The sequence below is a fragment of the Myotis myotis genome, unplaced genomic scaffold (genome assembly GCF_014108235.1).
Source record: "Myotis myotis isolate mMyoMyo1 unplaced genomic scaffold, mMyoMyo1.p scaffold_m19_p_2, whole genome shotgun sequence".
Taxonomy (NCBI): Eukaryota; Metazoa; Chordata; class Mammalia; order Chiroptera; family Vespertilionidae; genus Myotis; species Myotis myotis.
The window spans coordinates 62454704-62481978 of NW_023416324.1; the positions used below are offsets into that span (position 1 = coordinate 62454704).

Here is a 27275-nt window from a genome sequence, read left to right on the forward strand (position 1 = left end):
AGAGACGGTGAAAAATGGGAAAGGACATAGCCTCTGGGGGCCTGAAAACCTGGGTCTGAATCTCAGCTCTGCACTCAGAAGCTGAGCAGCCTTAGGGAAGGTGCCTCAGTTTCCTCATCCAAAAAGTGGGTAAAAAAACAACAACAACTAATCATAGGGCTGTTGTGAAGATTAAATAAGTTCATATATGAAAGCACAGGAAACAGCCCAGGTAAACAGCAAACACCATGGTTACCATGGAATCATTCAATGCCCATCTTCCCCACCAAATGGTTGGCTCTGGGAGGCAGGGATCAAATGTATTTTGCCAACACTACAGTGCGTTTGCTTAGCATAATGCTTCAGTGTGCTTACAAGTAAATGCAGGGACTCCAGCAGAACACGAGAAGAGCCCCGAATAATCTAAGAACTTGTGAAGGTCTGAGCTAAGTCAGAGGCAGAAAAGGCACAGAAGGAGGAGGCACAAAGTGGTGAGAGATGAAGGAGAGAGAGTCAGCATGGTCTCCAAGGAGACTCAGGGAACAAGGAAGAAGGACCAAGCAGACACGACTCCTGGTTTTCTGTCCTCCATAAACTGAGCTCAGTCTAAATGTCCATGACGAGAGAGGATGGCTCGGTGGCAGCTAAAGCCATGAGTGTGGGCACAGCCACTCAGACCACAGAGAGAAAAGTAGACAGAGGGCGGGGGGGGGGGGCAGTAATGCTTGAGAATTAGAAGAGGAAATGAGCTCAGGAACGAGATGGAGAAAGGCCAGAGGAGAAGGAAACAGCACTGGGGACAGGCAACCTTCCAAGGGGTCCAAAGTCAGAGTGCTCCTCAGCGACACCTCTGCAGAGAAGCGTTTAAGAGAGAGATCAGAGTTTCCACAGACTTACTAATAACAAGGTGTGAGTGACAACTGCATGAGTGTCCGAGGGTAAAGCTGCTCCCCAGTGGGTTATCACCACAGCCAACCAATACACGTAACTCACTGAGTGAACTATTTAGCCTCGCTAAGCACGCGTCAGGTGCCTAGGCTACAAAGTGGGGGAAGCAACAGTGCCTGCTTCAAGGGCTGTCAGGAAAGCAGATAAGACATCCATGTGAAACCAGGTAACATGCCTGGCACCTAGCACTGACATTTACCTTTAGCCATTTTATACTTCAGAAGTTTAGGTAAAAAAGCAAAGCAACTTAATTTGACTAGAATCCAAGACTTCCTTCCCCCTTCCTTCCTTCCTTCCTTCCTTCCTTCCTTCCTTCCTTCCTTCCTTCCTCCCTCCCTCCCTCCCTCCCTCCCTCCCTCGTCCCTCCCTCCCTCCCTCCCTCCCTCCCTCCCTCCCTCCCTTCCTCCTTTCCTTCTTCCTTCCTTCCTCCCTCCCTCCCTTTCTTCCTTCCTTCCTTCCTTCCTTCCTTCCTTCCTTCCTTCCTTCCTTCCTTCCTTCCTTCTTTCCTTCCTTCCTTCCTTCCTAAACCATGAAATGAGGAAGAAGGATTAGAGGCAGTTCGTGGGAAAATGGGACTGAAAATCCATAAAATGCAAGGACAGCATCTAGTACCTTCCTGTCTAGCATTTAACTAGCCCAAATCTCTAAGACTGCTCATAGTGAGAAAACTGAGGCCCAGAGCTAGAAAGAGAAACCATCTTTCATCACAGAGAAAACAGTATTGTATTGTTTTACTTTATTAGGAAGATGAGTTTGGTGTGCCGCAGAAAGTATTTTATGAACACTGTAATTGCTTTCTTACTCTACTGAAACTCGGTTACCCCTGTGGGAACATTGCCCAAACCTAGGTGTGTAAAACACTAGTCCAGGTTTGTAAAACACCATTACTGCCTGCCTGTGTGGCTCTAACCCAGGGCTTCCCACACTTACTAAACTCCCTTCCCCTAAGACACCCATTACATCAGCCATCAACGGGGAGTCCTGACTACCAATACCTCCTCCAGCCCCTCATGCCCAAATTGCTACACTCATAAAATCAAGTTAAAGTGGAGATTAATGGCACACTTGGGAACGGGTATTAGAAGTCAAAAGAAGCAACATTTGGGTTGTATATGAAAATAGGCATTCCCTCATATTTCGCCCTGAGATAACATAGGCAATGATGAGAGGGAGAGTATATGAATGTGAATGAACTCAGAAGTTTTGGAAATAGCACAAGGATCTCACCAAATGTTACCCTTGCCTTTGTCCCACTTCCTGTCTTTCCACTTCTCCAAAGCCAGGCCAATCAATCAGACTGGGGGAAGAAGGGGACACGGACGTGGTGTGTGTGTGTGGGGGGGGGGGGGGGGGGCTCCATTTTCTAAGCTAGTTTCCAAACTTCAGCTTTTTTCAAAGTTTTCACATCATTTTATTTTAAATTCATATTTTCCTAGTAACAGAATCTGGTTTCTTACTACACAGCTCTGGAAGCCTATAAAAACTGTTAGTGTTTCTCCTCACTGGCCACAGGAGGGAGCCAGACCTCCTTTCTTCTTTTTTTTTTAATTTTTTTTTAATCATTTTTTAATTTTTCAATTACAGTTGGCATACAATATTGCATTAGTTTCAGGTGTACAACCCAGTGATTAGACATTACATAACTTAAGTACTCATCCTGATAAATCTCATACCCATCTTACACCATACAGTTATTAGAATATTATTTTCTATATTTCCTATGCTGTACTTTACATCCCCATGACTATTCTGTTACTATCAACTTGTGCTTCTTAATTTCACCCAACTTCCAACCCCCTCCCATCTGGCAATCATCAAAATGTTCTCTGTTTCTATGGGTCTTTCTGTTCTGCTTGTTTGTTTATTTCATTTTTTAGAATCAATTGTTGATAGATATGTATTTATTGGCACTTTATTATTCATATTTTTTCTCTTTTCCTTCATCAAGAAATATTTCATATAATGCTGGTTTGGTGGTAATAAAAAAGGGGGGCATGGAAACGATAAAAAAGAACCAGAACGAAATGAAGGGTATGCTAACTGAAATGAAAAATAATTTACAGGGAATCAACAGTAGAGAAGATGAAGCCAAGAATCAAAAGAGCAATTAGGAGTATAAGGAAGCAAAAAATACCTATTCAGAACAGCATAAAGAAAAAAAGAATCCCCCCCCCATCCCCACACCCTAAAATGAGGACATTGTAAGGAGACTCTGGGACAACTTCAAGCAAACCAACATTTACATCATGGGAGTGTTGGAAGCAGAAGAGAGAGAGCAAGAAATTGAAAACCTATTTGAAAAATAATGATAGGAAACGTAGGGAAGTTTTCCCCAGTCAAAATTAACCTTTGCTTTCTTTACCATCATGCCTTATGTTCCTCCACCATTTATGGCTATCCATGACATATTAAAGATTTTAGAAGCATACCTGTCTCCCTCACTAAGGTGTTTTCTTTGTTCTCCAGAGTGCCTAGCAATTACTATATGCCAACTCTTGTTCTCAGTGCTTTGCTTTACATTCTAACTCATTTAATACACAACATACTGGAAGGTAAGTACTATTATCACCCTCATTTTGAAAAGTACTGAGACATAGAGAGGTTAAATAATTTGTCCAAGATCACAGAACCAAGACCCAAACCTAGGCAGTGTGGCTGCCAGGGTTGTACCCTAAGCACTGGGCATGCTGCCTCTTCTAAGAGGTATATAATCAATATTTGCTGAATTTAACAAAAATGCAAACTTTCTGGCTATGCTTTACAGAATCTAATACTCAAGATCTGATTTTCTGGATCCCTTTCTTTCTGTCACCATCTAAGTCAACCATGTAAACACCTGAAATTCCAAAATAAAATGCTAAAAATCCTCCAATGGGCAAGCATGTAAGATACTTACCAGATCCAGATATGTTTAAGTCTTTACATTCTTCAATGTTAGCATCACTGTCAAAAAAGATTTTGATTTTGCCACTGTGAGCTTTGTTGTCAAAGGTAATCTGGAAACACAAATGTATGAAGAGCAGAATATATGACTTGTTAGATCAACTCTGCTTAAAATTTTAATAGCATCCAAACAGCAGGCTGATCCAAAAATAGTACTGATGAAAATGTCCTCATCACATGATTCTTCACAACTTTCATTAATGAAAAAACAGGGTCCAAAGGCAGCTTTGTGTGAACTTCTACTAAATCCACAAGCAGGGTGGGAGAAATCCAAAAGCAAAACAGCCAGCTAGTCCCAGGAACAAACACGAAATTCACCATCTTTGACAAGAGAACACAGTCACCTCACTGATTACACTGAATAGAATCCAAAAGCATTTGCTTAAAGTTAGCCTTTTGGGTATGAAATTCTAGGTTTCTACTAGGTTGGAGATTAGTTTTCTGTTCACCTCTAGTGCTATATATAATGCTTTCAGAAATGGCAAAGAATGCCCAAAGTCTGCAGGCTGAATTTAAGATTGCAAATGACTCATATCTTCCACTATTACAGTTTCATCACTTAAAATTTGTAAGTGAAATATGCTGGGTATTTTAGGCCTTGAGAGAAGTATTTTTGGGGTTTTCCTTGGGGGAAATGAGACCTCAAGTGCCAGGGTTAGTGGAGGTTTAGTCATAGCTCAGAGATACAGAAATGAGGCCTGTAGGTTGAGTTCTCGAACCTCTAGTTTGGTCATAGTGATATAATTGGGTTACACAGAGTGTGGCTTGTGTTCAGAGATGCCCAATGCTTATAGGTTTACTCATAGATCAGCTACTAGTACACTTTCAGCTCTCAAGTTCTCTGCCTGTGAACTTCCTTAATTTCATCATGTGATTCATAATGTGTAGGTCACTCCACAGCAGCTAATCCTGCTCTTCTCTTCCTTGCCACAAGTCACCATTAGTAATTACTTTTATTTCTTTACTTGTTCTTCTCTCTCTTCCACTGAGCTGTAAGCTTCCACTGCACCTCTAGAGCAGGGCCGTGTCTGGTGCATAGCAGGGACTCATTAGTATTTATGGACTATTGGGTAGAGTGCTCTCCTGAGTTGCTAAAAGATAATTGCATACAACTTTCAGCTCAGCATCCAGTTTTGCTCTTCCATGAACATGATGAAGGGAGGGAGAGAGGGAAGGAAGCAGGGAGGGAAAAAGGGAGGGAAAAGGGAGGGAGAAAAGAAGGGCATGAAACTCCATGAAAGTGAGAAGACAGGTTACTGTCCCCGCAAAACTGAACAGTCTCTTCACTGCACACGCCTCCTCCCAAAATAAAAGGAGCGACAGCTGATCCTCTGCAGAATGGCCTTCAGATCAAGGGGGCAGTGTCTGCCTGGAGGTTTGAAAGCATTTGCTACATTTGCAAAGACCTCAAAACACTTAAAACACTTGTCATAAACTTTTAAAAAATGTTTTAGAAGAGTAAGAGGTCAAAGCCAATTTTGGAAACTTCTCTTTTCAACGCAGAAATTTAGTTTTTAAAACATTGGAAAAGGCTTTGCTTCATTTTCAGAAGAAACGGTCTCGGGATGAACAATGCTATCATGCCACTCAACTCTTTTAAACACGACTGCATCTGACACAGCTATAGGCTGGTGTGTTTCACACTGTGCATCTACGGAAGGAGGAGGGAAGCATAAGAAACAGTGGCTGAGTAAACAGACACTTGCCGTATTCTGAAAGATGTAACAGTCCGGTAACTCTCGGGAAAGCATCGTCTGCAGGTCAATGCCTTTGAGGTGAAAGGAGATTTCAACCTGTAGGAGCCTGAATAAAAAATATCACAAGGTATACATTCTCAGAGTCTTACTTCTACTCTCCTTCCCTCCCTCATGCCTGTCTCCTGGGAAACGAGACTGAAAAACATATTTACCTATAAAATTCCAGTCTGAAGAATGATGAGTTCTTCCAGTCCTCAGTGTTCTTGGAGAGGCCCTGGAGGTCCAAGAAAATGCAGTCTAGACCAATGGAGAACAACAATTGCTTCAGGCAAAAATCAGATGCTAAAACCAGTGGGCGAAGGGCGATGAGAAGCAGAACACTTCTAACTATCTCCCCACAGAGTACTTATGAATTACAACAGGAAGGCGAGTAACTACAATGGAGAAGCTGGCAGATAGCAGCACCCTGCCCAAGTGATCCAAGTTAACATCGCCAGTAATGAGATAAAAAGACACCTTCAGAAATAATGTACTGCTTGTGTGCTATTCCCACTAAAATGCATAACCCCAATCTAGTCATAAAGAAACAAAAAGCCAACGTGAGGAACGTTTTACTCTTTAAAAATGTCAAAATCAGCCCCTGGCCAGTGTGGCTCAGTTGGTTGAGCACTGTCCCACACACCAAGAGGTCGCAGGTTCAATTCCCATTCAGGACACAATACCCAGGTTGCAGTTAGATGCCCGGTCTGCGTGCATATGCATATCGATGCTTTTTGTGTGTGTGTTTTTTTTCTCTCTCTCCCCCCTTCTCTCTCTCTAAAATAAATAAAAACATACTTTTTTAAAAATGTCAAGGTCATAAAAAAAACAACACCACCACAAACCCAACAACAACCCAAGGTACTATTTTGCTCCAGATTAAAGGAGACTATAGAGGCATGACAAGTAAATGCAGTATGTGACCCTGGACCCAGGAAGTTAGGATGGGAGGGGGCCTTTCTTTTGCTATAGAGAACATTAGGGCAATTGATGAGATATGAATAGTGTTTTTAGATTAAAGTGCTGTGCCGATGCTTATTTGTGATTTTGAGCACTGTTCAGGGGTGATGTGGGAGACCGTTCTTGGGAAACACACACTGGAATATTTACAGGTAAAGGGACATCATGTCAGCCTCTTATTCTCATACATTTCAGGAGAAATATTTAAACATAGGAAGAAGGATAAAGCAAATGTGGTAAAAGATTAGCATTGGGGAAATTTAGATGAAAGGTATACAAGGAAATCTCTCTGTTATTTTGCAACTTTACTGTATCGTCTGATATTTTTTCAAAATAAAAACTAAAGAGAAAGTTGCCCTCCAACACACCAAACCTGCGCAGGACCAAGAGAATACGATTGAAACCTTTGGAATACTGGCGGGGGGGGGAGCGAGTAGATTATCAAGAAAGGAAATCGGGAGGATTTGTGATCGGTGGAATATTGTCTCCCGAAACAGTATTGTCTAAAAGAAAGGCAAAAGGAGATACGAAAAAAGCCAAGCAGATAGTTAATAGGAAAAGGATCTGTCTTGATAATGATGAAAGAAAGAAAGAATTAGTCATAGATCTGAATATACCTCTGGGAGATCCTTTGCAGCCAACGTGGGTAAGGGATCCGGAAACAAGAAAGATTATTCTTATGGAGCTTTTAAGGCCACGAGATACATACACATTTTCAGTTGAACAGGATGAGTTGAAAGTGTATAAAACATTGGATACACCCCTTTTTCTACTGGAAAATTGATATTAGGGCCACATCAAGAAAAGGGAAAGCAGCATGTTGGCCGGGATACATTGGTTTTTTTATGTTAACTTTGGTGACCTTTTATGTACCTTACATGAAACATCTTATGTAATAACAACTGGGGATTCATTCTATGTTCCTTCAGGTAATTATTACAACATCAAAAATCTTCTGAATGAGGACAGTGTTCTTCTTTTTACTCAGATAAAAAGATGAAAGATGAAGCAAAATTTAAATATGTGTATATATATATATATTATATGCACACATGCACACACATGTATAATAGTTTATGTAGTTGGTACATTTGACTTGTAATTATTTGTGATTTTTAAAATAAAAATTTTATTTAGTTTTGTGTGTAAAAAAAAAAGAAAAAAAAACTAAAGAGAAAGGAACTTAGGTTGTATTCAAATAAAAATATAATATGAGCTATAAACTATAAAAGAATGAGTCCAAGAGCCTCCTATGAAACGTGTCTCATTACTGTGTAGCCCAACACCTTGGCAGGAACCTGAGGAGGTCTAGAGCTGGAAAACGCCTTTCAAGGGCACAGAGCCCTCACAGACTGCTGTGAAGTCGGCTTCACTGACTCCTACCAGGGCCCTGGCTGCCTTTAAAATGGAAATGCCGGCCCAGCCAGCGTGGCTCAGTGGCTGAGCATCAACCTATGAACAGGAAGTCACGGTTCGATTCCCAGTCAAGCCATATGTCCAGGTTGCGGGCTTGATCCCCAGTGTGGGGCGTGTGGGAGGTAGATGATCAATGATTCCCTCTCATCATTGATGTTTCTATCTCTCTCTCCCTCCCTCCCTCTCTCTTTCTCTCTGAAACCAATAAAAATATTTTAAAAATAAAATAAAATGGAAATGCCAGGGCTGGTTCTCAGTAGGTGCTCCAGAATCTTGGTAGACTCGGTGGCTAATTCTTTAAGAGTCCTCTCCCACAACTGCAATCCTCTATTTGCTTATCTATCCTATCAACTAGAGGATAAGATCTTTGTGAACAAGAGCATATTATGTTGTGTGGTTGTCCCACTGCATATAGTTGACACCCAAAATGTGTCACAACATACAGGACACATTTATATTTTGTGAAAATTCGTTTTCCTGGGCTGAAAACAAGGACATGAGCTGAATGGACAACTCAACAGGCACAATATTAAGAAAGGCGGGTGTCAGAAGGGATTCCTTCTTATTTTCGGTAAATAGATTATTAATGTCAAGAAACAGTTTAATGTTGGATCTTGTTTAATATGGTGAAAGCAGCTAATCACAAGAAACTTATTCTCTATAGGAAAAGACTGATGATGCTAAAAATAGCATTTATATGTCAGGCACTTACTCTGTGCCAGGCACTGTGCTAGAAGCTTTACAGGTTCTCTCCTTTGATGCATCATCCTGTTTAAATCTAAAGCAACCTTGTAAGATAGGTACTATTGCTGAAATTTTGCAGATGGACAAACCAAGGCACAGAGAGGCCAAGAGACTTTCTCAAGGTCACACAAGCTAGCTGATGGCAAACCAGAATTTAAACCCACATGTGTTCAGTTCCACAGCCTGAGCTCTTCACAGTTCACGGATGTTAAATTTGCCTTATAAAAACCTGTTTGGTTGGTCAAGTTTTATCGTTGTAATTATGGGGGTGCACTTTATCAACTATACATGCAGAACTCTCTAAAATCTGGTTGACCTTATGCTGGAATCATTGCTAATGAGGCCACCAAGAACCTGGTGACAGCAAAACCTAAGAACTTTTTTAAAGAATGGCAAGAGCCCAAACTAAAACATCAAAGCTCAGAGAGAACAGACTGGTATCAGAGTAGCAGACTCTTCACTCAAATCAACCTCGATCACAGAACAGACACTCCAGCAAATGAAACAGCAACCCTCGTAGGGACAATTGGGGGGTGGATTACATATGCTCTTTAAAAAAGCTGGGCGAGTGATGAAATGGTCAGGATGCCTCATGCTAAGAAAGGAGAACAGAAGAAATTTAAATCCGTGTTACAGAAAATGAAACACTTTATAAGAACTAGAGGCCTGATGCATGACGAAATTCATGCAAGAGGGTTGGCCTCTCAGTCCCAGCTTCGTCTGGAAGGTCATTTGGCTGTTCGGTCTAATTAGCATATTAGCTCTTCATTATTAAGATGATCGCTACCTAAATGTTTAAAAAAAAAAAAAATTTAGGAGAATCAAGATGGCGGCATAGGTTAACACCGGAGTTTGCTGCCTTGAACAACTACTTCAAAAGTGAAACTAAAAAACGGAACAGACATCACCCAGAACCACAGGAACGCTGGCTGAGTGGAAGTCCTACAACTAGGAGGAAAGAGAAACGCATACGGACACTCAGAGGAGGCGCAGTGCTGAAGTCAAATTCTGAGGTGCGGAGTGCGCAGAGCGGGCTGGCGGCGGAGGGCGCGGTTGGCGTTTTCAATCGGGAGGGAGTCGCAGACTCTGAGCTCCAGATACAGGAGAGTCTTTAGGGACCCAGACTCAAACGGGAGAAGCGGGGCTGTCTGGCTTCGGTCAGAGCGAGTGCAGCTTTCTCTCCGAGCTTTGCAGTGGGTGCTGGGACTCAGAGAAGCAGAGCCCCTGGGGACAGGACTGAGAGCCGCCATAACTGCTCTCTCCGGCCCACCCTGTTGATCCTGTGCGACCCGCCCCGCCCAAGCCCTGCACACAGGCATTTGCCAGATAGCCTCAGGCAAAGGCTAGATTAGCACCTCCCTAGAGGACAGAAGTTCTCTCACTGCAGACACAGCTGATTCTCATAGCCACTTGGCCTGGAGGTCAAACCCTCCCTGGTATTAGCTACAATAATCAAGGTTTAACTATAAGACTGCGCACAAAGACCACTAGGGGGTGCACCAAGGAAGCATAACAAAATGCGGAGACAAAGAAACAGGACAAAATTGTCAATGGAAGATATAGAGTTCAGAACCACACTTTTAAGGTCTCTCAAGAACTGTTTAGAAGCCGCCGATAAACTTAATGAGATCTACAAGAAAACAAATGAGACCCTCGATCTTATATTGGGGAACCAACTAGAAATTAAGCATACACGGACTGATATAACGAATATTATACAGACTCCCGACAGCAGAACAGAGGAGCGCAAGAATCAAGTCAATGATTTGAAATGCGAGGAAGCAAAAAACACCCAACCGGAAAAGCAAAATGAAAAAAGAATCCAAAAATGCGAGGATAGTGTAAGGAGCCTCTGGGACAGCTTCAAGCGTACCAACATCAGAATTATAGGGGTGCCAGAAGATGAGAGAGACCAAGATATTGAAAACCTATTTGAAGAAATAATGACAGAAAACTTCCCCCACCTGGTGAAAGAAATGGACTTACAGGTCCAAGAAGCGCGGAGAACCCCAAACAAAAGGAATCCAAAGAGGACCACACCAAGACACATCATAATTAAAATGCCAAGGGCAAAAGATAAAGAGAGAATCTTAAAAACAGCAAAAGAAAGAAACTCAGTTACCTACAAGGGAATACCCATACGACTGTCAGCTGATTTCTCAACAGAAACTTTGCAGGCCAGAAGGGAGTGGCAAGAAATATTCAAAGTGATGAATACCAAGAACCTACAACCAAGATTACTTTATCCAGCAAAGCTATCATTCAGAATTGAAGGTCAGATAAAGAGCTTCACAGATAAGGAAACGCTAAAGGAGTTCATCACCACCAAACCAGGATTATATGAAATGCTGAAAGGTATCCTTTAAGAAGAGGAAGAGGAAGAAAAAGGTAAAGATACAAATCATGAACAACAAATATGCATCTATCAACAAGTGAACCTAAGAATCAAGTGAATAAATAATCTGATGAACAGAATGAACTGGTGATTATAATAGAATCAGGGACATAGAAAGGGAATGGACTGACTATTCTTGGGGGGGAAAGGGGTGTGGGAGATTCGGGAAGAGACTGGACAAAAATCGTGCACCTATGGATGAGGACAGTGGGTGGGGAGTGAGGACGGAGGGTGGGGCGGGAACTGGGAGGAGGGGAGTTATGGGGGGGAAAAAAGAGGAACAAATGTAATAATCTGAACAATAAAGATTTAATTAAAATAAATAAATAAATAAATAAATAAATAATAAAAAAAAATAAAAAAATTTAACAGGACTTATAACTCCCCCAAGTAAGGCTGAACTATAAAGCTACAGGCCTAGAGGGAGGAGTGGAGGGATAGGCCCACAGCATGAATGATAGGAAACCCTTCACACCAGCTGCACAGACATGTAAATAAATATTAATCTGCAGAGTAAACAGGCATGCAGGAGAGCTCTGCATTTAGCCCACTGAAGAGTGATTCCCTTAATAGGAAAGAGAATGCAAATTCATGAATAGGTAACTGAGAACACCTTTTGCTACGTGAACTACTTAAACTGTAAGACCAGACCACTGATGTCCAACTCAATCCCTCTTCATTTCATGCAGGTTTTCTCCAATGTGTCCAAGAAAAGAGAGGCTAAAATCCAGCATCAAATATTTAAGACTATTCTTTATACCTTCTGAATAGACACAGCAAAACATTTTTTTTGACAAGTTATATTTAATAAATTAAAGAATACAATTAACTTAAGTAGTCTCCTTTAAAGTCAAATGAATAATCAACCTCTCTCCATTTGGTTCAAAATATTCCATATTCTGATAGAAAGGAAATGAGCAAGTGCATCACTGTCCAATGGCCGGGGGAAAATGCTACTTTCTGGGACTGCCTGTCCTACCTCGCCACTGATACTGCCTTTGGCCAGATTTCCTTAATCCATTTTTAAAGAAAAATCAATGGAGGAAAATGACATATGAATCACTGGAAAATCACTGTTCTCCTTTCTTAGCATCCAACTGAGTCACACGTTTTTACGAGGACTCGTGCCCGGTGGCTTACTTGAAGCAGAGGGTCAAGTAAGGAACTGCACAAGGTTTCAGCTCCACCTGTCAGGCACTCCCATCAGTGACAGGAACACCTCCCTCAGGGAAGCTCAGAGCTGACAGCCTCAGGGAAGATTCAGGGTGAACCCATTAGCCCCTGATTGCTGTCTACCAAATAGATCTCAGGAGAGCAAAACCTGCGGGGCAACCAGACAAGCCACTTTAAAGGTTGCTGCCCAGAGAGCCAGCGCTGACACCTGACACCGAGATGACCTCAGAAAGCCACCTGGGGCCCCTGCTGGTCCTGGCTCAGGAGCTGCTTCTCTCAGAGCCTGGAGCACAGGACACACCTGCCCATGCAGAGAGTCTAGCCAGGCAGTCTGTGCAAACAATCAGAACCTCTGCCTACGCAGGTGTTCTACTCTATTGCCAAGAAGCCTTAAAACCAGATCATAGGCAATAGGGTCAAATGAATGGTGTGATGCTCCCCTTTTGATAAAACCACTTCAAATGCAAACTGCTCCTAGGATCCCTACTCCCGAACTGTCATCCAGCTGAGGCGCCATCACTGATTAACTGCTGTAAGCCCAGTGTAGTCGTGCACAGATTACCACAGGGTACCTTCTGAGAAATGTGGAAATTGCATCATTGTGTGAACATCAGAGAGGGCACTTACACAAACCTAAATGGTACAGCCTACCACACACCTACGTTAATTGGTACCAGTGGTCGGCAAACTCATTAGTCAGCAGAGCCAAATATCAACAGTACAACGATTGAAATTTCTTTTGAGAGCCAAATTTTTTAAACTTAAACTATATAGGTAGGTACATTGTTATTAACTTAATTGGGGTACTCCTAAGGCTTAGGAAGAGCCACACTCAAGGGGCCAAAGAGCCGCATGTGGCTCGCGAGCTGCAGTTTGCCGACCACGGGGATAGCCCATTGCTCTCTAGAGTAACTTTCCCTCTACCCTTCTGGGTTCTCGTTGAGACATCCCTGTAATAAAAGACAGATTGATAGGAGAAAACAAACAAAAGTTTAATAACATGTATACCTGCTATATACAGAGACCCAGGAAAATGGAAGCCACCCACCAACTGCCTTAAATACCACCTTCAGCTGAGGACAAAAGAAGATATGGGTGTGGGGAGGGTCAGGTATGGGAGGTTATCAGGAAAGCACAGTAAACAAAGGTAAGGTTGTTAAGCAGATTTGAATCTTTGCCATCTGCATTGATAAGAGTCTACAGAGGCAAGGTCACCCCCCCTCTGGCTGGCACAGCTGGGGAGGCACCCTTACAAAGGGAGATGTCTCTTCCGAGCTTCTTCCATGTTTGCTGTTTCTTAAACTAACCTGCCTAAAATAATCCTTTTGCCAAGTACACATATTTGGGGGTGACAAATTTTGTTCCCTTACAGCTCCTAGGCGGCCTCATGTCACTGTACTGAATACTGTAAGCAACTGTAACATAATGGTATTTGTGTAATGCATTGCACTGTGATGTCACTAGGCAATGGGAATTTTTCAGTTCCATTATAATCTTGTGGGACCACTGTGGTGTTATGTGATCTGTCATTGACCGAACAGTTGTGCAGCACATGATGACATCAACAGTGAGCACCTTGGGCATGGTAGGTGTACACCAGAGGTTTGCTGAATGAATTACAAAACCCCCAGAGCTGTAAGTCAAGCACTCTGAATTTACATAAGACATTTTCTTAAATTCTTAACAGAATGGCACAAAACAATTCTGCTTGTTTAGATGTTAACTTTGGGGCCAGCAACAGCCTGAAAGAGGAAATGAGCTGCTAATCACAATTTGCCTTTGAAGAGCATTAATATATTTTACAAATAATAAAAAACAAGAGTGCAAAGCACTTTAACACATTATTTCATTTAATAAATACAGACTCATCTTTCTTTTTTTCCCCCCAAAATATCTAATCGTCCCCTAGTGGAGGAGGGAAAAACCTAAACAAACAGGAAACACCTGGGCATTTACCACAAAACCAACCACCTTGAGTTGCACCTAAGACAATGGTCGGCAAACTCATTAGTCAACAGAGCCAAATATCAACAGTACAACGATTGAAATTTCTTTTGAGAGCCAAATTTTTTAAACTTAAACTATATAGGTAGGTACATTGTTATTAACTTAATTAGGGTACTGCTAAGGCTTAGGAAGAGCCACACTCAAGGGGCCAAAGAGCCGCATGTGGCTCGCGAGCCGCAGTTTGCCGACCATGGACCTAAGAGATCCACAAATTTCCAGGGCCTATTACGTAGACCTGCAGTTTCCTGAGCCAAAGCCCTGTGTAGGCAAATGTTAACCTGACAGCTGCAAATAGCAGTCACAAAAGCAAGGTTGAAGTTGTTCCATTTGGTAGCACATGAGGGCATCTTTGCTGTGACCACAGGAGATGATAGAGGCATATAATAAAGCAATCCGTTACCTGTTTCAATGTCACTGTCAATATTCAGTGTCTCATCAGAGGGAAACATGGTTCCTTTCTTGTAGTGCTGCTTACAGACTTTTAGGCCAATTCTATGCTCTTCATTTTCTCCATAACTTAGGGTCCCCAGGGATATGTTCTTTAGATGATGATACTATTAAAAATAGTTAAATAAAAACACTATGAGCTTTCAAGATTTTCATCAGAAGTTAATGCATATGAAATACACTTTAGCTACTTGTTATTGCTTATATCATACTAGAGGCCTGATGCATGAAATTCATGCAAGGAGCTTGGCCCCTGCCACCATGGTGGCTGCTTCTGCCTTGGCCCTCAAAGCCCCGGCTTTGTCCGGAAGGACATCCAGTCTAATTAGCATATTATGCTTTTATTATTATAGATTCCTCAGTAGAACTCCCAATGTAAAATACCAGAAGGTCATTGTCTCAGGTTGGGCAGAAACACACTGCCTCACAGAATTCAAAACTAAAGGGAGTGCTGACAGACCTCCCGCCTCACTCTGGGCCCAAGCTCAGGCCGTGCCCACCTCTCTGACCTAACAGCAGACTAGTGACCCTTGGTGCCACCCCCACCTCCTGAAGCCACACTGATCTCCAGGCAGTTCCTGGAGCTCCCAGGCACAGGCTTGCCTGTGGCCTTGGTTGTTCCAGGTTTTCAATCTGTTAAGACTCACTGCTTCATGTCTTGACTCAAATATCACCACCTCAGTGAGGCCTTCCTGTACTGCTCAATGATAAGTGCAAACATCCATCACCAGCACACAGGCACCACCAGGCTCTCCCAATCTGCTCCCTGCTTTATTCCATAGCAGTTATCACTTTCTGACATACCACTGACGACCCAAACCTTCCACACCCCACAGCTTACATTCATGCCCAACACTAGCTCACATGAACATGGCTTCACCACTGGCCTATTTGCACTAGCAGGACTTTACTGGTCCTATCTTCATTAATATGACTTTATTATTCCCAGGAACATAAAAGTTGCAAGTAACTGTATTGTTTGTTTCAGGAACATTCCAAAAAATCATTTAAATGATCAATTTGAAGATTTAGTCTAATAACCCCAAGAGTTTTTGCGAACCACCTCTAATCCTCACCTGGCTGTGTCTACCAACCCTAAACTATTAGATGTCATGATCTTTACCTGATTCTAATCAAGCTCTGTCACATTGAAAGACCCTATTCTTTCCCCCCTAAATCAGACTTCAGAATCTATGTCTGGATTTTGCCGTTTTCACCCAGGGCATAACTGAGAATGGTCAAGATAGCACCTCCCTCACTGCTGTAAGCCACAAGCTCAGTTTTTATTATCAGCGTGCTTTTTTTTTTTTTTTGGTGGTGTTTTCAGGGAGCCAGCATTTAATACTATACATCTCACTTCTTTTCATTTGTCTGGCTCTCCCCTCTAGAACTACTTCTACAAGGACAGGGTTTTATCTTTTATTCACGCTGTATCCCAGGGTCTAGAAAAGTACTTGGCACATACTAGGTACCCAAATATTTATTGAATGGATGGATGAATGAATAAATGAATGAATGAGTGAATGAGTGAACGAATGAATAAAAAAAAAAAGAAAGAGTAAGAATAACAATTTCTCTGCTCTAAATGCTTTCTTCAGGTCTGCCAATCTGGTTTCTTAATACCTGACTAGATCCAACTATATCATATTCTACTCCCTAGAATCTCAGATTTGGTATCTCATCCATCAAACCTTCTGAGATTATATATCTGCTCTTGGCCATTTGTTCTGAGGTAATTGCCCAAAAGTAATTGGTTCAAAGGGATAAATAAAAAAATTAAATCTTAATAAAAATTTTTAAATATGCAAAATCTATTGTGTGGAAATGTAGCTACAGAAATAACAATAAACATTTTTTAGCAGACTATGCAAGTTTTAATTAGAATATTTAAATATATGTATAATTTTCTTTCTTGGCTAAGACAACAAGATCAAGTATCAATATATTCTTAAAATATAGGTAATTCACAATGAAAACTTGCCTGATTAATAGCGTAAAATATGCTCTCATAGGCATCCTCTTGAGTATATACACTGTAACTGTAGTTTTCTTCATCTATGCCAGCATATCCTCTCAAAAACAAATACTTAAAAGCCATGGTGTTTTCTTCTTTGAAAGCAACCACGAGCTGGTTACTTAAGCCAAAACGAACAAGCTAGAAAAGAAAATCAAATAGGTATATATGAATTTTAGAATTTATTTAAATCTCACCAAGGACATTTTTTCATTGATTTTTAGGGAGAGTGGAAGAGAGAGGGAAAGACAGAGAGAAATATCAATGTGAGAGAAACACATTAATTGGTTGCTTCCTGCACTGCAGGCTGACGTTCTACCCACTCAGTCAAACCGATGAGGGCTGAATTTTACTATTTAAATGCCTTCTTATCATCGGCAGCAAGAAAAATCTCACTGCTTTGGTTTTACTAATCACATCAATGTGATGTGTCAAAATACAAGTCCAAAGCAGAATTACCTCATCAAGCTACATGAGCAATTCTAGATAGCATAAAATTAGAAGAAATTACCACTACCAATGACAAAGGGCCCTGCTAGCCTGTGTGTGTGTGTGTGTGTGTGTGTGTGTCTATTTGCCATTCTTCTACATATTATATGTTTATCATTGTTTGTTTTTTTTCTCAGCATCATTGTGACATATGTCTGCTGACTTTTAATGAGGGAGAAGAAATCCAAATCAGTTAAGTCTGATTCCATTTTTCTAATACTTGGATTTCAAATTAATTGTTTTAAAAATTGGTGTACTTAGTAAAGCAATAATTCATGTTATTGATTTAACATCCAGGAATCATAACTATTATTTAAAATTACAACTTTTTGTATATGGCTTTAAGAATGTTTTTGAAAAGTAGCCTATATATACTTACTCCCACTGAGAGAAGATAGTTGTCAAAGGAATCCAATTACTCCAATTCTGCAAGATCTCTTCTATAAGATTTATACCTAAGAGTTCTCTCTCTGAGATCAAAGCACCAAGAAGAATGGCAGGGCTCGCTCAAACCCATTCATTGTCATCAAACACCTACCTTCGCGTGATAAAACTCCCACTATTCTCCCTTACACTGTATCCTAGCACAAGGTTAGGCACCAAGGGCTCTCTTCATCAGGACTGAAGGTATTCTTTCTGCCCCAAAGTTTTCTTCTTGTAATCCAATAAGTGCGGGAAATTAGAAAGCACTAATGGTTTACAAAAAAAAAAAAAAACCCACAGGAATTGCTACACACATAGACAACCTCTCTTTCTTAATCACCCTCTCACACTTACTCTCTCAATGCACACTCACACTCTCATTCACACACTGTCATATACACACTTTCTCACACCTAGTCTCATGTACATATACTCTCACACACACTCTGTTACACACACGCACATACCTCTTCAAGCCCTGCCCCACATACCTTTCCCCATCTTGCCACTTTATCTTCTCATCTGCTTTATAAGACAATGAGCATCTAGAAAATTTGCCCCAAATCCTCACCCTACTAAGTCATCAAAACAATTTGGGACTCTGTTTCACTGTGTTGATATTAGCATGTTCCACTAGATAACCTTGACATTTTTTTATTTTCTGTCATTCCATGGTTCAATATGATACACTGCATGGCACTAAACAAGACCTCAACTACTCAACCTTTCATAGGAACTAAATGTTACTATGCTTATGCAAACTTACATACTTTTAAAAATATTTGTTAGCCTTTTAACTTTGCCTGACTTTATAAAAAGGCTGAATAAGTAAAAATAATAGCTACCATTCTACTACAGTTGCTGTACTAACCGCTTTACATGTATTCTCTCATTTACTAACATAACAACAATGTTACTAGTGTTTATCCCCATTTTACCTATGTAGAAATTTAGAGTTAGCCTCATTAAATTGTCCTAAGTCACCCAACTGGAATGAAAGGCAAACCTAAGCCCAAAGTCGTTTTTATTATGCCACACAATTTCCTTCTGTTGAAAATTTTGTCTTTGAGGCTCCTCCTGCAGAAAAGAATCAGGTGCTAGCTTTACAGAATTGCAGCTATTGTTTGAGAAGGTGCAAGGATGACACTCCTTAGCATCTGAGCCTCACCAGCTCACATTCCCCAAGTACCAAGTTGAAGGACTGAGCAAGTGCAAAACCCCAGCTGTTTCAGGAAACTACCAGGTGAGAAGTCCCACAGCACCCAGCCTGTGCTGAAACCAAGCCACAGAGGCTGGCAGTTCCTGCAAATATGCCATGTCTGTCCACGGTGCCTGTCGGGGAGGGCAGAAACGTCCTGTTGTTTTTGAAGCCAAGGAAGGAGACCAGGAAACCAACATACATGATTACTTCCAGGTTTTGTTTAAAATACTGACACACAAATGAAAAAGCACAGACAGGAGTTAAGTTCTTCAATCAAAGTTCACCGAGTGCCTACTCTGTACCAAACTGGGGTACAATGTGGGCAAGATCAACATTGCTTGGCATTGAATAACAACTCTGATCTACTGATGGCCAGGCACGGCACCTAAAATTTGTAATTTTTATTTTTCATTGAATTCCCCAACACTCTGTGAGGGAGATATGACGCTGGGATCAATAAGGACATGATTTTTTTTTTCTTTTTTCCCAACTAGCATGTACTAGTATGCATTCAAGAACTGGAATAGTGCTCATCACAATGTCACAGTCAAGTCCAGAATTGGTTGATGAATATAATTCCATGTTATGCATATATATACTGAAGTCACATAGCATATACAGGTTGGGATGGCTAAAAAGTGACAGAGTGAGGAGGAAAAACAAGGCTGTTTGACTCACCTGTTCATTCTCTTGACCATCTGTTTATATTATCTCTCAAACTGAAATGCTGCCAACTTAACTCTAGACCCATTCCTCCCATGCTCCAGCTAAGCTAAAAAAAAAAACTCATGCAGCCCTGGCTGGTGTTGCATGGTGGTTAGAGCATTGGCCTGAGGACCGAAGGCTCATGGGTTCCAGTCCCGTACAAGGGTATGAGCCTGGGTTGCAGGTTTGATCTCCAGCCCCAAGTCAAGGCACTTGCGGGAGGTAACTAATCAATGTTTCATTTCTTCTCTCTCTCTCTCTCTCTCCCTCTCCCTCCCACCCTCCCTCCCTCTCTTCCATTCTCTCTAAAAATCACTGGGAAAAAATATCCTTAGATGGGGGTTAACAACAACAACAACAACAAATTCACACATTAAAAAATCTGAAGAGGGAATGGATAACTTGACCAGGAATGTGGCAGACAATTTGCTGATATTTTAAGCCATCACCTCATTTAAACTTAATGCTCAACAGTTCCATTTTGGAAATGAGAGACTTGGAGGTGTGATCCCTGCTTGTAACCACCCCATCTGGCATCAGGAACAAAACAATTCCTCCATTCTATTTTTCATAGAACAAGCCAAGACCCACCTGTATCGTCTAGCATCAGGTCAGGGTTGGGATTTTCAGAACATCTCTTAGTAGAGGAGGTGAACCCTGAAGAGGAGACTGTGATGCCCTCTTCCTGCTATGGCAGAATTGTTAGGGTCAAAAATACCAGTTTCAGAATCAAACACTCTCTACAGAGCAAGAGTAAGAAGATAGGATTGGCCAAATAAGTTTACTTTTTTAAGAGGAGTTTGACAGAAAAATGCACCTTAGCCCCTCTAACTAGATCTTAAGATTTGCCGAGAATATGATATAAGCCAGAAAAATAATTACACAATTAAGTGCAGCCTGGCAGAGATTTTATCCGGATTGTGAAGTTAAGACCTGATTATGAAATCAAACAGTGTAGGAGAAAATATTCTGTACCAGGTGAAATCAAGATACCGCTGTAATAACTTACAAAGAATATGGGAGGGAAAGAGTAGAATTAGCAAAGGAATGTAGACACCTGTCTCAAGATTACAAATCACTGCCAAATGAAGAGTAGGAATGTCTTTTTAAAAAGTTTCCTTCGCATCAATCCTGATAAAATGCCACCTATCCCATTATAATTGAGGGGGGGGGGGTACTAAAAGAGACTGAAAAAAAAGAGGAGGGAAAATGGGCTTTGAAGGAAGGAAGTACAGTCAAGAAATCTGCTCCAATTAGATATCACCCAAGTAGCAAACCTTATTAGAATGATCCTACAGACGAACAAAAGTGTAATCACCCCCCTCATTTTGTTAGGGGAGGCAAGGTACACAAAAAGCTAATGATCAATTCCCAGAAATATTCTATTACAAGTGAAACTAGTCATGTGGACACAGGGGTACTAGCATTCTAAGGAAAATTATAGGCTGAGTGGTCAGACAAGGTCCGTAGGGGAGATGGACTTCACACAGTGCCTGTTAGATAAGGGAGAAAAAGGAATCCCTCTGGATTGAGGAACAAACAGAGCAAGATCACTGGGTGGGGTCATCGGGCTGGGTGTGTGGCGGGAACAGTAGATGAAAACCTGGTGGGAAGGCAAGTTGAAAATCTGTGAATCCAGGCTATGGATTCGAGTTTCTTCTGTGGGAAACAGTGTTCTGCAAAAGTTTCTGAGCAGGAGGTAGACACAATGAAGGCCTTTTAAGAAAAATGAATGGACTGGTATGTATGAGGATAAGAAAGGTAGGCATAAGAGGAAGACTAGAAGTAGCCTAGGTAACTTGTCTGTATTCCTAGACTACAAACTCTGAGGACCTACATTTAGAACAGAAACAATGTGAGAAGAAGAGTGCGGGCTTCAGAGCCAGAGTGCGGGGGCTCAAATTCCAGCTCTGCCACTTACTAGCGGCATGGCCATGAGCACAGTGCTTAACTCTCTCTGGCTCAGTCTCCTCATCCAAGAGAGACCTACCTCGCAGATCTGCTGTAAGGACGAAATCGGGTTAACACGCACACAGCGCTTACGGTGCCTGGCGCGTGGTAAACACTATGCTACGTGTTAGGTCCGTTGTCAACAGCAGTAACTTACCCACAACTGGATGGCCAACAGCATGCTTAGCATACAAGGTGCTTCATACACATTTTTAATCAACTAACAGATGAGAGCCTGTGCTAGAAAGAAGACAGTGAGCATGGCAGAACATAAGTAGATGCAGTTTTGAAGGAAGCATCCTTGGGATTTAGTAGGTATCAGGACAAGGAAGATAAGTCAAGGATGTTGATAATGTGTTGTGTCCTGATAAGTTAGAATTTTAGTACCATTATTAGATTTAAAAAATGAAATAAAAGCTAGTTTGGCAAGAAAAAAAATTGGGAAACAATGAAAATTAACCAAATGACAAAGGGGAACATTATTTCTCCTCTTTCCAAGTAATGCTAATAATGTCCCTACATTATAGGTTGCCAAAATTAAAACTTCAAGACTAAGAATTAAAATGAAAAAATTAAAAAAGAAGAAAAAGGGTAAGCATATACATTTAACCATACCCTGCATCTCAAGCTTGTTTGTTTGTTTTTTAAGAAACTCGGTTACCCTAAAACTGGATGAGCTGCACAGCATGCCACATAATGAAAGACCTCTTTATGAACACAGAATAAAGAAGCAACTTCAGTTATGGCAGAAACCTCCTCTCACTTCTAAAACTTCATGGGGGTATTTTTAGAAAGGTGTTGACGTTTGCGTTCCCGGAATAACATCTTTACAAAGACTTTTACATTGACAACACAATGATTATTCGCCAGTGGAGCCAAATACCTCAAATCAGTCCTGTTTTGAAAAGAGCAAGTGTTTCAAATGCAGTTACCTAGAGAGACACATCCCTGAAAATGATTCCACACCACAGGCCCCAACGCTACATGATGATTCAAATGGCTGTTGTAATACTGGCTACAAAGGGCTCAACAATATGGACTTAAACCAAAGGTCTCAGCCCTGGCAGTATAGCTTAGATGGTTGGAGCATCGTCCCAATACACCAAGGTTGCAGGTTCAATCCCCGGTCAGAGCACATACAAGAATCAACCAATGAATGCATAAATAAGTGGAAAAATAAATCAATGTCTGTCTCTGTCTCTGTCTCTCTCTCTCTCTCTCTCTCTCTCTCTCTCTCTCTCTCTCTCATCAATAAATAAATAAAAATGAGCCCTAACCGGTTTGGCTCAGTGGATAGAGCGTCGGCCTGCGGACTGAAGGGTCCCAGGTTCGATTCCAGTCAAGGGCATGTACCTTGGTTGCGGGCACATCCCCAGTGGGAGGTGTGCAGGAGGCAGCTGATCGATGTTTCTCTCTCATCGATGTTTCTAACTCTCTATTCCTCTCCCTTCCTCTCTGTAAAAAATCAATAAAACATATTTTAAAAAATAATAAAAAAATAAATAAAAATGAAAGGGGTGGGGGGAAGGTCTCAATGTAGCCTCTCTATGCTCCTTATAATGCCAGGGGCTTAGTATTTAAACATTCAGAGCACTCAGTCACGCCACTGATGAAAGGAATGCTTAGCATTCTCTAAGTCTTTAAAGTCAAACCAGTCGAAGATGCAACTTTCAAAAGTGTGTTTAAATAAGATGTATTTGGATAAAGATGAGAAAATTCAAGAACAGAGGCCACTTTGGATTGAGCAGCCTGCACCAGCCTATGTGCCTCATTCAGATATAGAAACCCACACCCTGCAATACAGATCTACTGTTCACCTATAGTGATAGAACCTGTGGAGGCAGGGCGCCATAATCCCTTACTGGAACAAGGTCATCGTCGGAAATGAACTTCACCCTGTACCATCTGCCCTCCAGAGTCAACATAATTTTATAATTTTATGAACTTGAGTGTGGACTTCCCAGAACAAAAGTCAAGGGGCAGAACACATAAAAACACAGTTTCATCTTGGGGTAAGGAACCAACCAAACGAACTCATCATATAAATTACCTGTGTGGTGACCATGAGTATCTTCAAAATCTGCAAAGCCAGTTTCCATGGAATCTGGTGCCTGGCTCGGTACTTTTCACAAGGGTTCATGAAGTAGAACCGCAGGTCTTTCCTCAGACATTCTTCTTTCATGTCAGAATCGAGATGAGCCATTGCAGTGCTGCCACGGAAGATCAATGTTTAAATACATGAAACAGCCTGTTCATCAGAAAGCTCCTAAGTAATACTTTCCGTTCACATGCTTTACCCACTCTTCCAAGCAAAACTCTCTCTCTCTACCGGGGCACCTGTGTTCTCTTTAGGAATCTGACAGTTATTCAGGACCCTCTAGTATTTGCCTTTTCACACAGCTACTCGTCTTATTCAAAATGGCCATTGTCAAAAATTACAAGAATGAAATTATATTTCAAAACTCATCAATTCCTACACTTTAACATATAGCACTCACCTGTCACTGAAGTAGTAACAGAAACTAGATGGGATATTTTCATGTACTCCAAATGTGAAATCACAGAAATTTGGTATAGACTAATGAAACTAAAGTGTTCTAGAAATAGAGAATCTTTGTTCTATAACTTTTTGTACTGAATGAAGGATTATGTCTCCCTTTATTGATAATACATCAGTGATGATAAGATCCTAAAATGTAAATATAGTTAAGAAGTAAAAACAGCACCTCTGTAGTTATGCCTAGTCAGATATCTGTGTCCCCTTATATTAGTAAAAGTTGTTTTTACTGTTTCCGAGGGCTCTGGACTCGGGAGTGGGCATAGGACTCAAGCTGGGCCAAAGAGAACCAATGAGATGTGGTCACAGGACTATGATTATAACTAATGGGAGAGATGTGGTCTTTCCACTAAGCAGTCCCCAAAGTGGGGTATGCAAAACAAAAGATTTAACTCTATTAATAATTAATATAACATAACATAGAGAAGGGTCACTAGTAATTAATATAACATAGAGAATAACAGTGGTATATGGTAGCATACAATTTCTAAATAAATATACACACATTGGGGATATATGCTTAACTTTCACTGTTGGATACATAATCAACACAGTTGGAGAGCAGAGACATAAAGCCTCGGCTGTGAGTCTGAAGTTCTGGGAAGTCATCTCGCCTTCACAGGCGAGCTCACCAGAGAGAGGAGCTAACACAGAAGAACAGACGACACATAGACACTAGACCTAACAGTGTTTGAGTTCCTGGATCCAGCTGTGCCTAAAGCCATCGTCCTAATACTTTCAATTTGAGCTAATAAATACCCTTTGGCTTTTAAGCCAGTTTAAATTAGATTTCTGTTTCTTATAACAGAAAGTGTCTGGATGGTAAATTTAATAAATAAATTACATTAAGTTCAGTCAGTCAAGCTACACATTTTTAGGGAAGTTTTTATAATTGGGGGTAGGGGGTTATTCTTGGGGACCTTTTCACCTGAAATGTCTAAATGGCAATATTTTTATACTGACTTATGATCTATGTTATCTACATTGACTAACAAGTTTAAAAGAAGTCCAAAGGGAAAAGACTATTTTGAAACTTATTTTAAGACCTTTTTAAGACTTACATGCAGTTGTTAATAATTTCTTATTTTTAAAATTTTATTTTTTTATTGTTGAATTTCTATTTTTAGACCTCCTATTTCCAGAATTAGTAGGCTAGGTTATTCAGAATTTTCCTGCTTGGAAGGAAGGAAGGAAGGAAGGAAGGAGGGAAGGAAGGAAGGAGAAGTGAGAGAGGGAAGGAAGAGGGAAGGAGGAAAAAGAAAAACTATGCTAGATAAAATACATATTTTGGGGGGGGAGTGGAGGAAGTGCCTTGTTAAAACACACACTCACACACAGCAAAATGGAGTTGATATTGACAAGAGGACAGTCTAAAATGGAGTTGGGAGGCCTCCAGGAAGGTGAGCTAACAGACCTCACCTCATGTGAAACTGAACTTTAGAGCTGGGCTAACCCAAGCGGCTACATCCTGATGCAGTTCCTGGAAAAGGCTGATTCCCTGAACTCTCTATGAAGAAATAAAAGTTTCACCTAACAGTAGACATAAGCAAGTAATCATATATAGCATAATGCAAGACTTCCTGTGAGCACCAGCCACAGATCTCTCAAAGCAATTTGTGTAGCTCCTTTAGACGCTCCCCTTTTTCTGTCTTTATAAATTCTGTTCCCTACTTTCCCCCTCAGAACACAGTTGACTTTCTACCCAAATCTATGTATCCTTGGATTGCAATTCCTAAAAAAAGACCCCCAAATAAAGCTTTTGTTTGCCTTGCAGTTCTTGGTCAAAATTGATTGACAAACTGTAAAAGACTGGAGTTAAAAGCAGACAAGTCCTGGGGATCTAATGCACAGTATAGTGAATAAGATAACAATATTGTATCATTGCTAAGTGACTAGATCTTAATTATTCTCAGCACAAAAAAGAAATGATAATTATGGGATGTGATAGAGGAGCTAAGTATCGCTACAATGGCAATCACATTACAATATATAAATGTTTCAAATCAACATGTTGTACACCTTAAATTTATACAGTGTTATATGTCAAATATATTTCAATTTAAAAATGAACACTTGTAATAAAGATGTTTCTAGAAATGCTTAAAAAAATTAAAGAGAACAAAGAACTCCCAGGCCAATCCTGGGGTATTTTGGTGAAATAGGAGCCCGATGCCATTCATGCACATTTAGGCTTCCATCTGTGGCCCCAGGAAAGGGGAATAGGGGAACCAAGAGTTAAGGCCCAAAGCCCATCCAATGTGTGAAAGGAGATCATCCTCAAATTTAAACGGGGGCCCCAAAGAGCTAATCCTTCAGAAAAAGTAACCAGCACCCAAACTGCCTGCCCCCCAAAATGTAGAGGACTACAGAGAAGGCTACAGTAGTTTCAAATCAAAGGGGGAAAAGGAAATTAAAAATATAGACCCATCCTGAGAGATGATGACCAGAACCCAACCCTTTGAGCCTCATGCTGAGCGAGCCAGAGAATGCCACACCATGAGCAAGCTCTTCAGTGGGCTTGGGACGGGGTGGCCCTCCACCCCCCAGCGAACACACACAGGCCCCTCCGGAGGTTCGTCCTGGGATGGAGGTGCTCTAACAAATCACTTGTAAAACACGTTAACCAGTAATAAACAATACCAAGCGCATGAGGAGACCAAGTAACATGAAACAATCAATTTAGAAACAGGGCCAAGTATATTGGAATCAGACCCAGATTAGAAAACAATCACGTTTACCTTATCAAAAGACAAATACAGGTAAAACTATCTATAAGACAAACTTGAGGGGAAGAAAAGAACTTTCAGAAATGAATCATCATTTACCATAATGAGTCTCATTTCACAAGAAGCAGGAGAATTTTTAAATGTTTGCCCTGCACCTGTTCTATTTACCTCTTGATTCAATCTTCCCACTTGCTAACCACTTACTGTGTTGGGCGGCTGCACTGGGTGCTCGGAACACAACACTGAGCAGGCTCCCTGAACCTCTGATGTTCAGTGTCCAGTGGAAGACACAGGCTTGTGAGTGCATAGTCACAAGTTAGCAAATAGCGCAGTGAATGCCGTACCACAGCGTAAACACTATCCTGGAAGTGGAGACCTAACTCTGGGGAGAAGGGTTCAGACAGCCAAAGGGAAAATACCATAACAGTGTCATAATATATGGAGTGGTAAGTGCTATGGGGA

The 27275-nt window shown here is 41.1% G+C and overlaps 1 protein-coding gene across 3 annotated transcripts in view; it reads right to left on the reverse strand.

The window, feature by feature from the left end:
- MCOLN2 (mucolipin 2) overlaps positions 1 to 27275 on the reverse strand; it is a 58254-nt gene that overhangs the window by 17491 nt on the left and 13488 nt on the right. For all 3 annotated transcript variants that reach the window (XR_004974281.1, XM_036351690.1, XM_036351691.1), the window contains exons 2-7: positions 23581 to 23740; positions 16730 to 16903; positions 14702 to 14855; positions 5780 to 5864; positions 5577 to 5673; positions 3824 to 3923 (exon numbers count right to left, since the gene is read on the reverse strand). Coding sequence is in view for 2 of the 3 variants with exons in the window: in XM_036351690.1 (XP_036207583.1) it covers positions 3824 to 3923; positions 5577 to 5673; positions 5780 to 5864; positions 14702 to 14855; positions 16730 to 16903; positions 23581 to 23740 (770 nt within the window). In the remaining variant the exon portion in view is untranslated. The remainder of the gene's footprint in view (positions 1 to 3823; positions 3924 to 5576; positions 5674 to 5779; positions 5865 to 14701; positions 14856 to 16729; positions 16904 to 23580; positions 23741 to 27275) is intronic.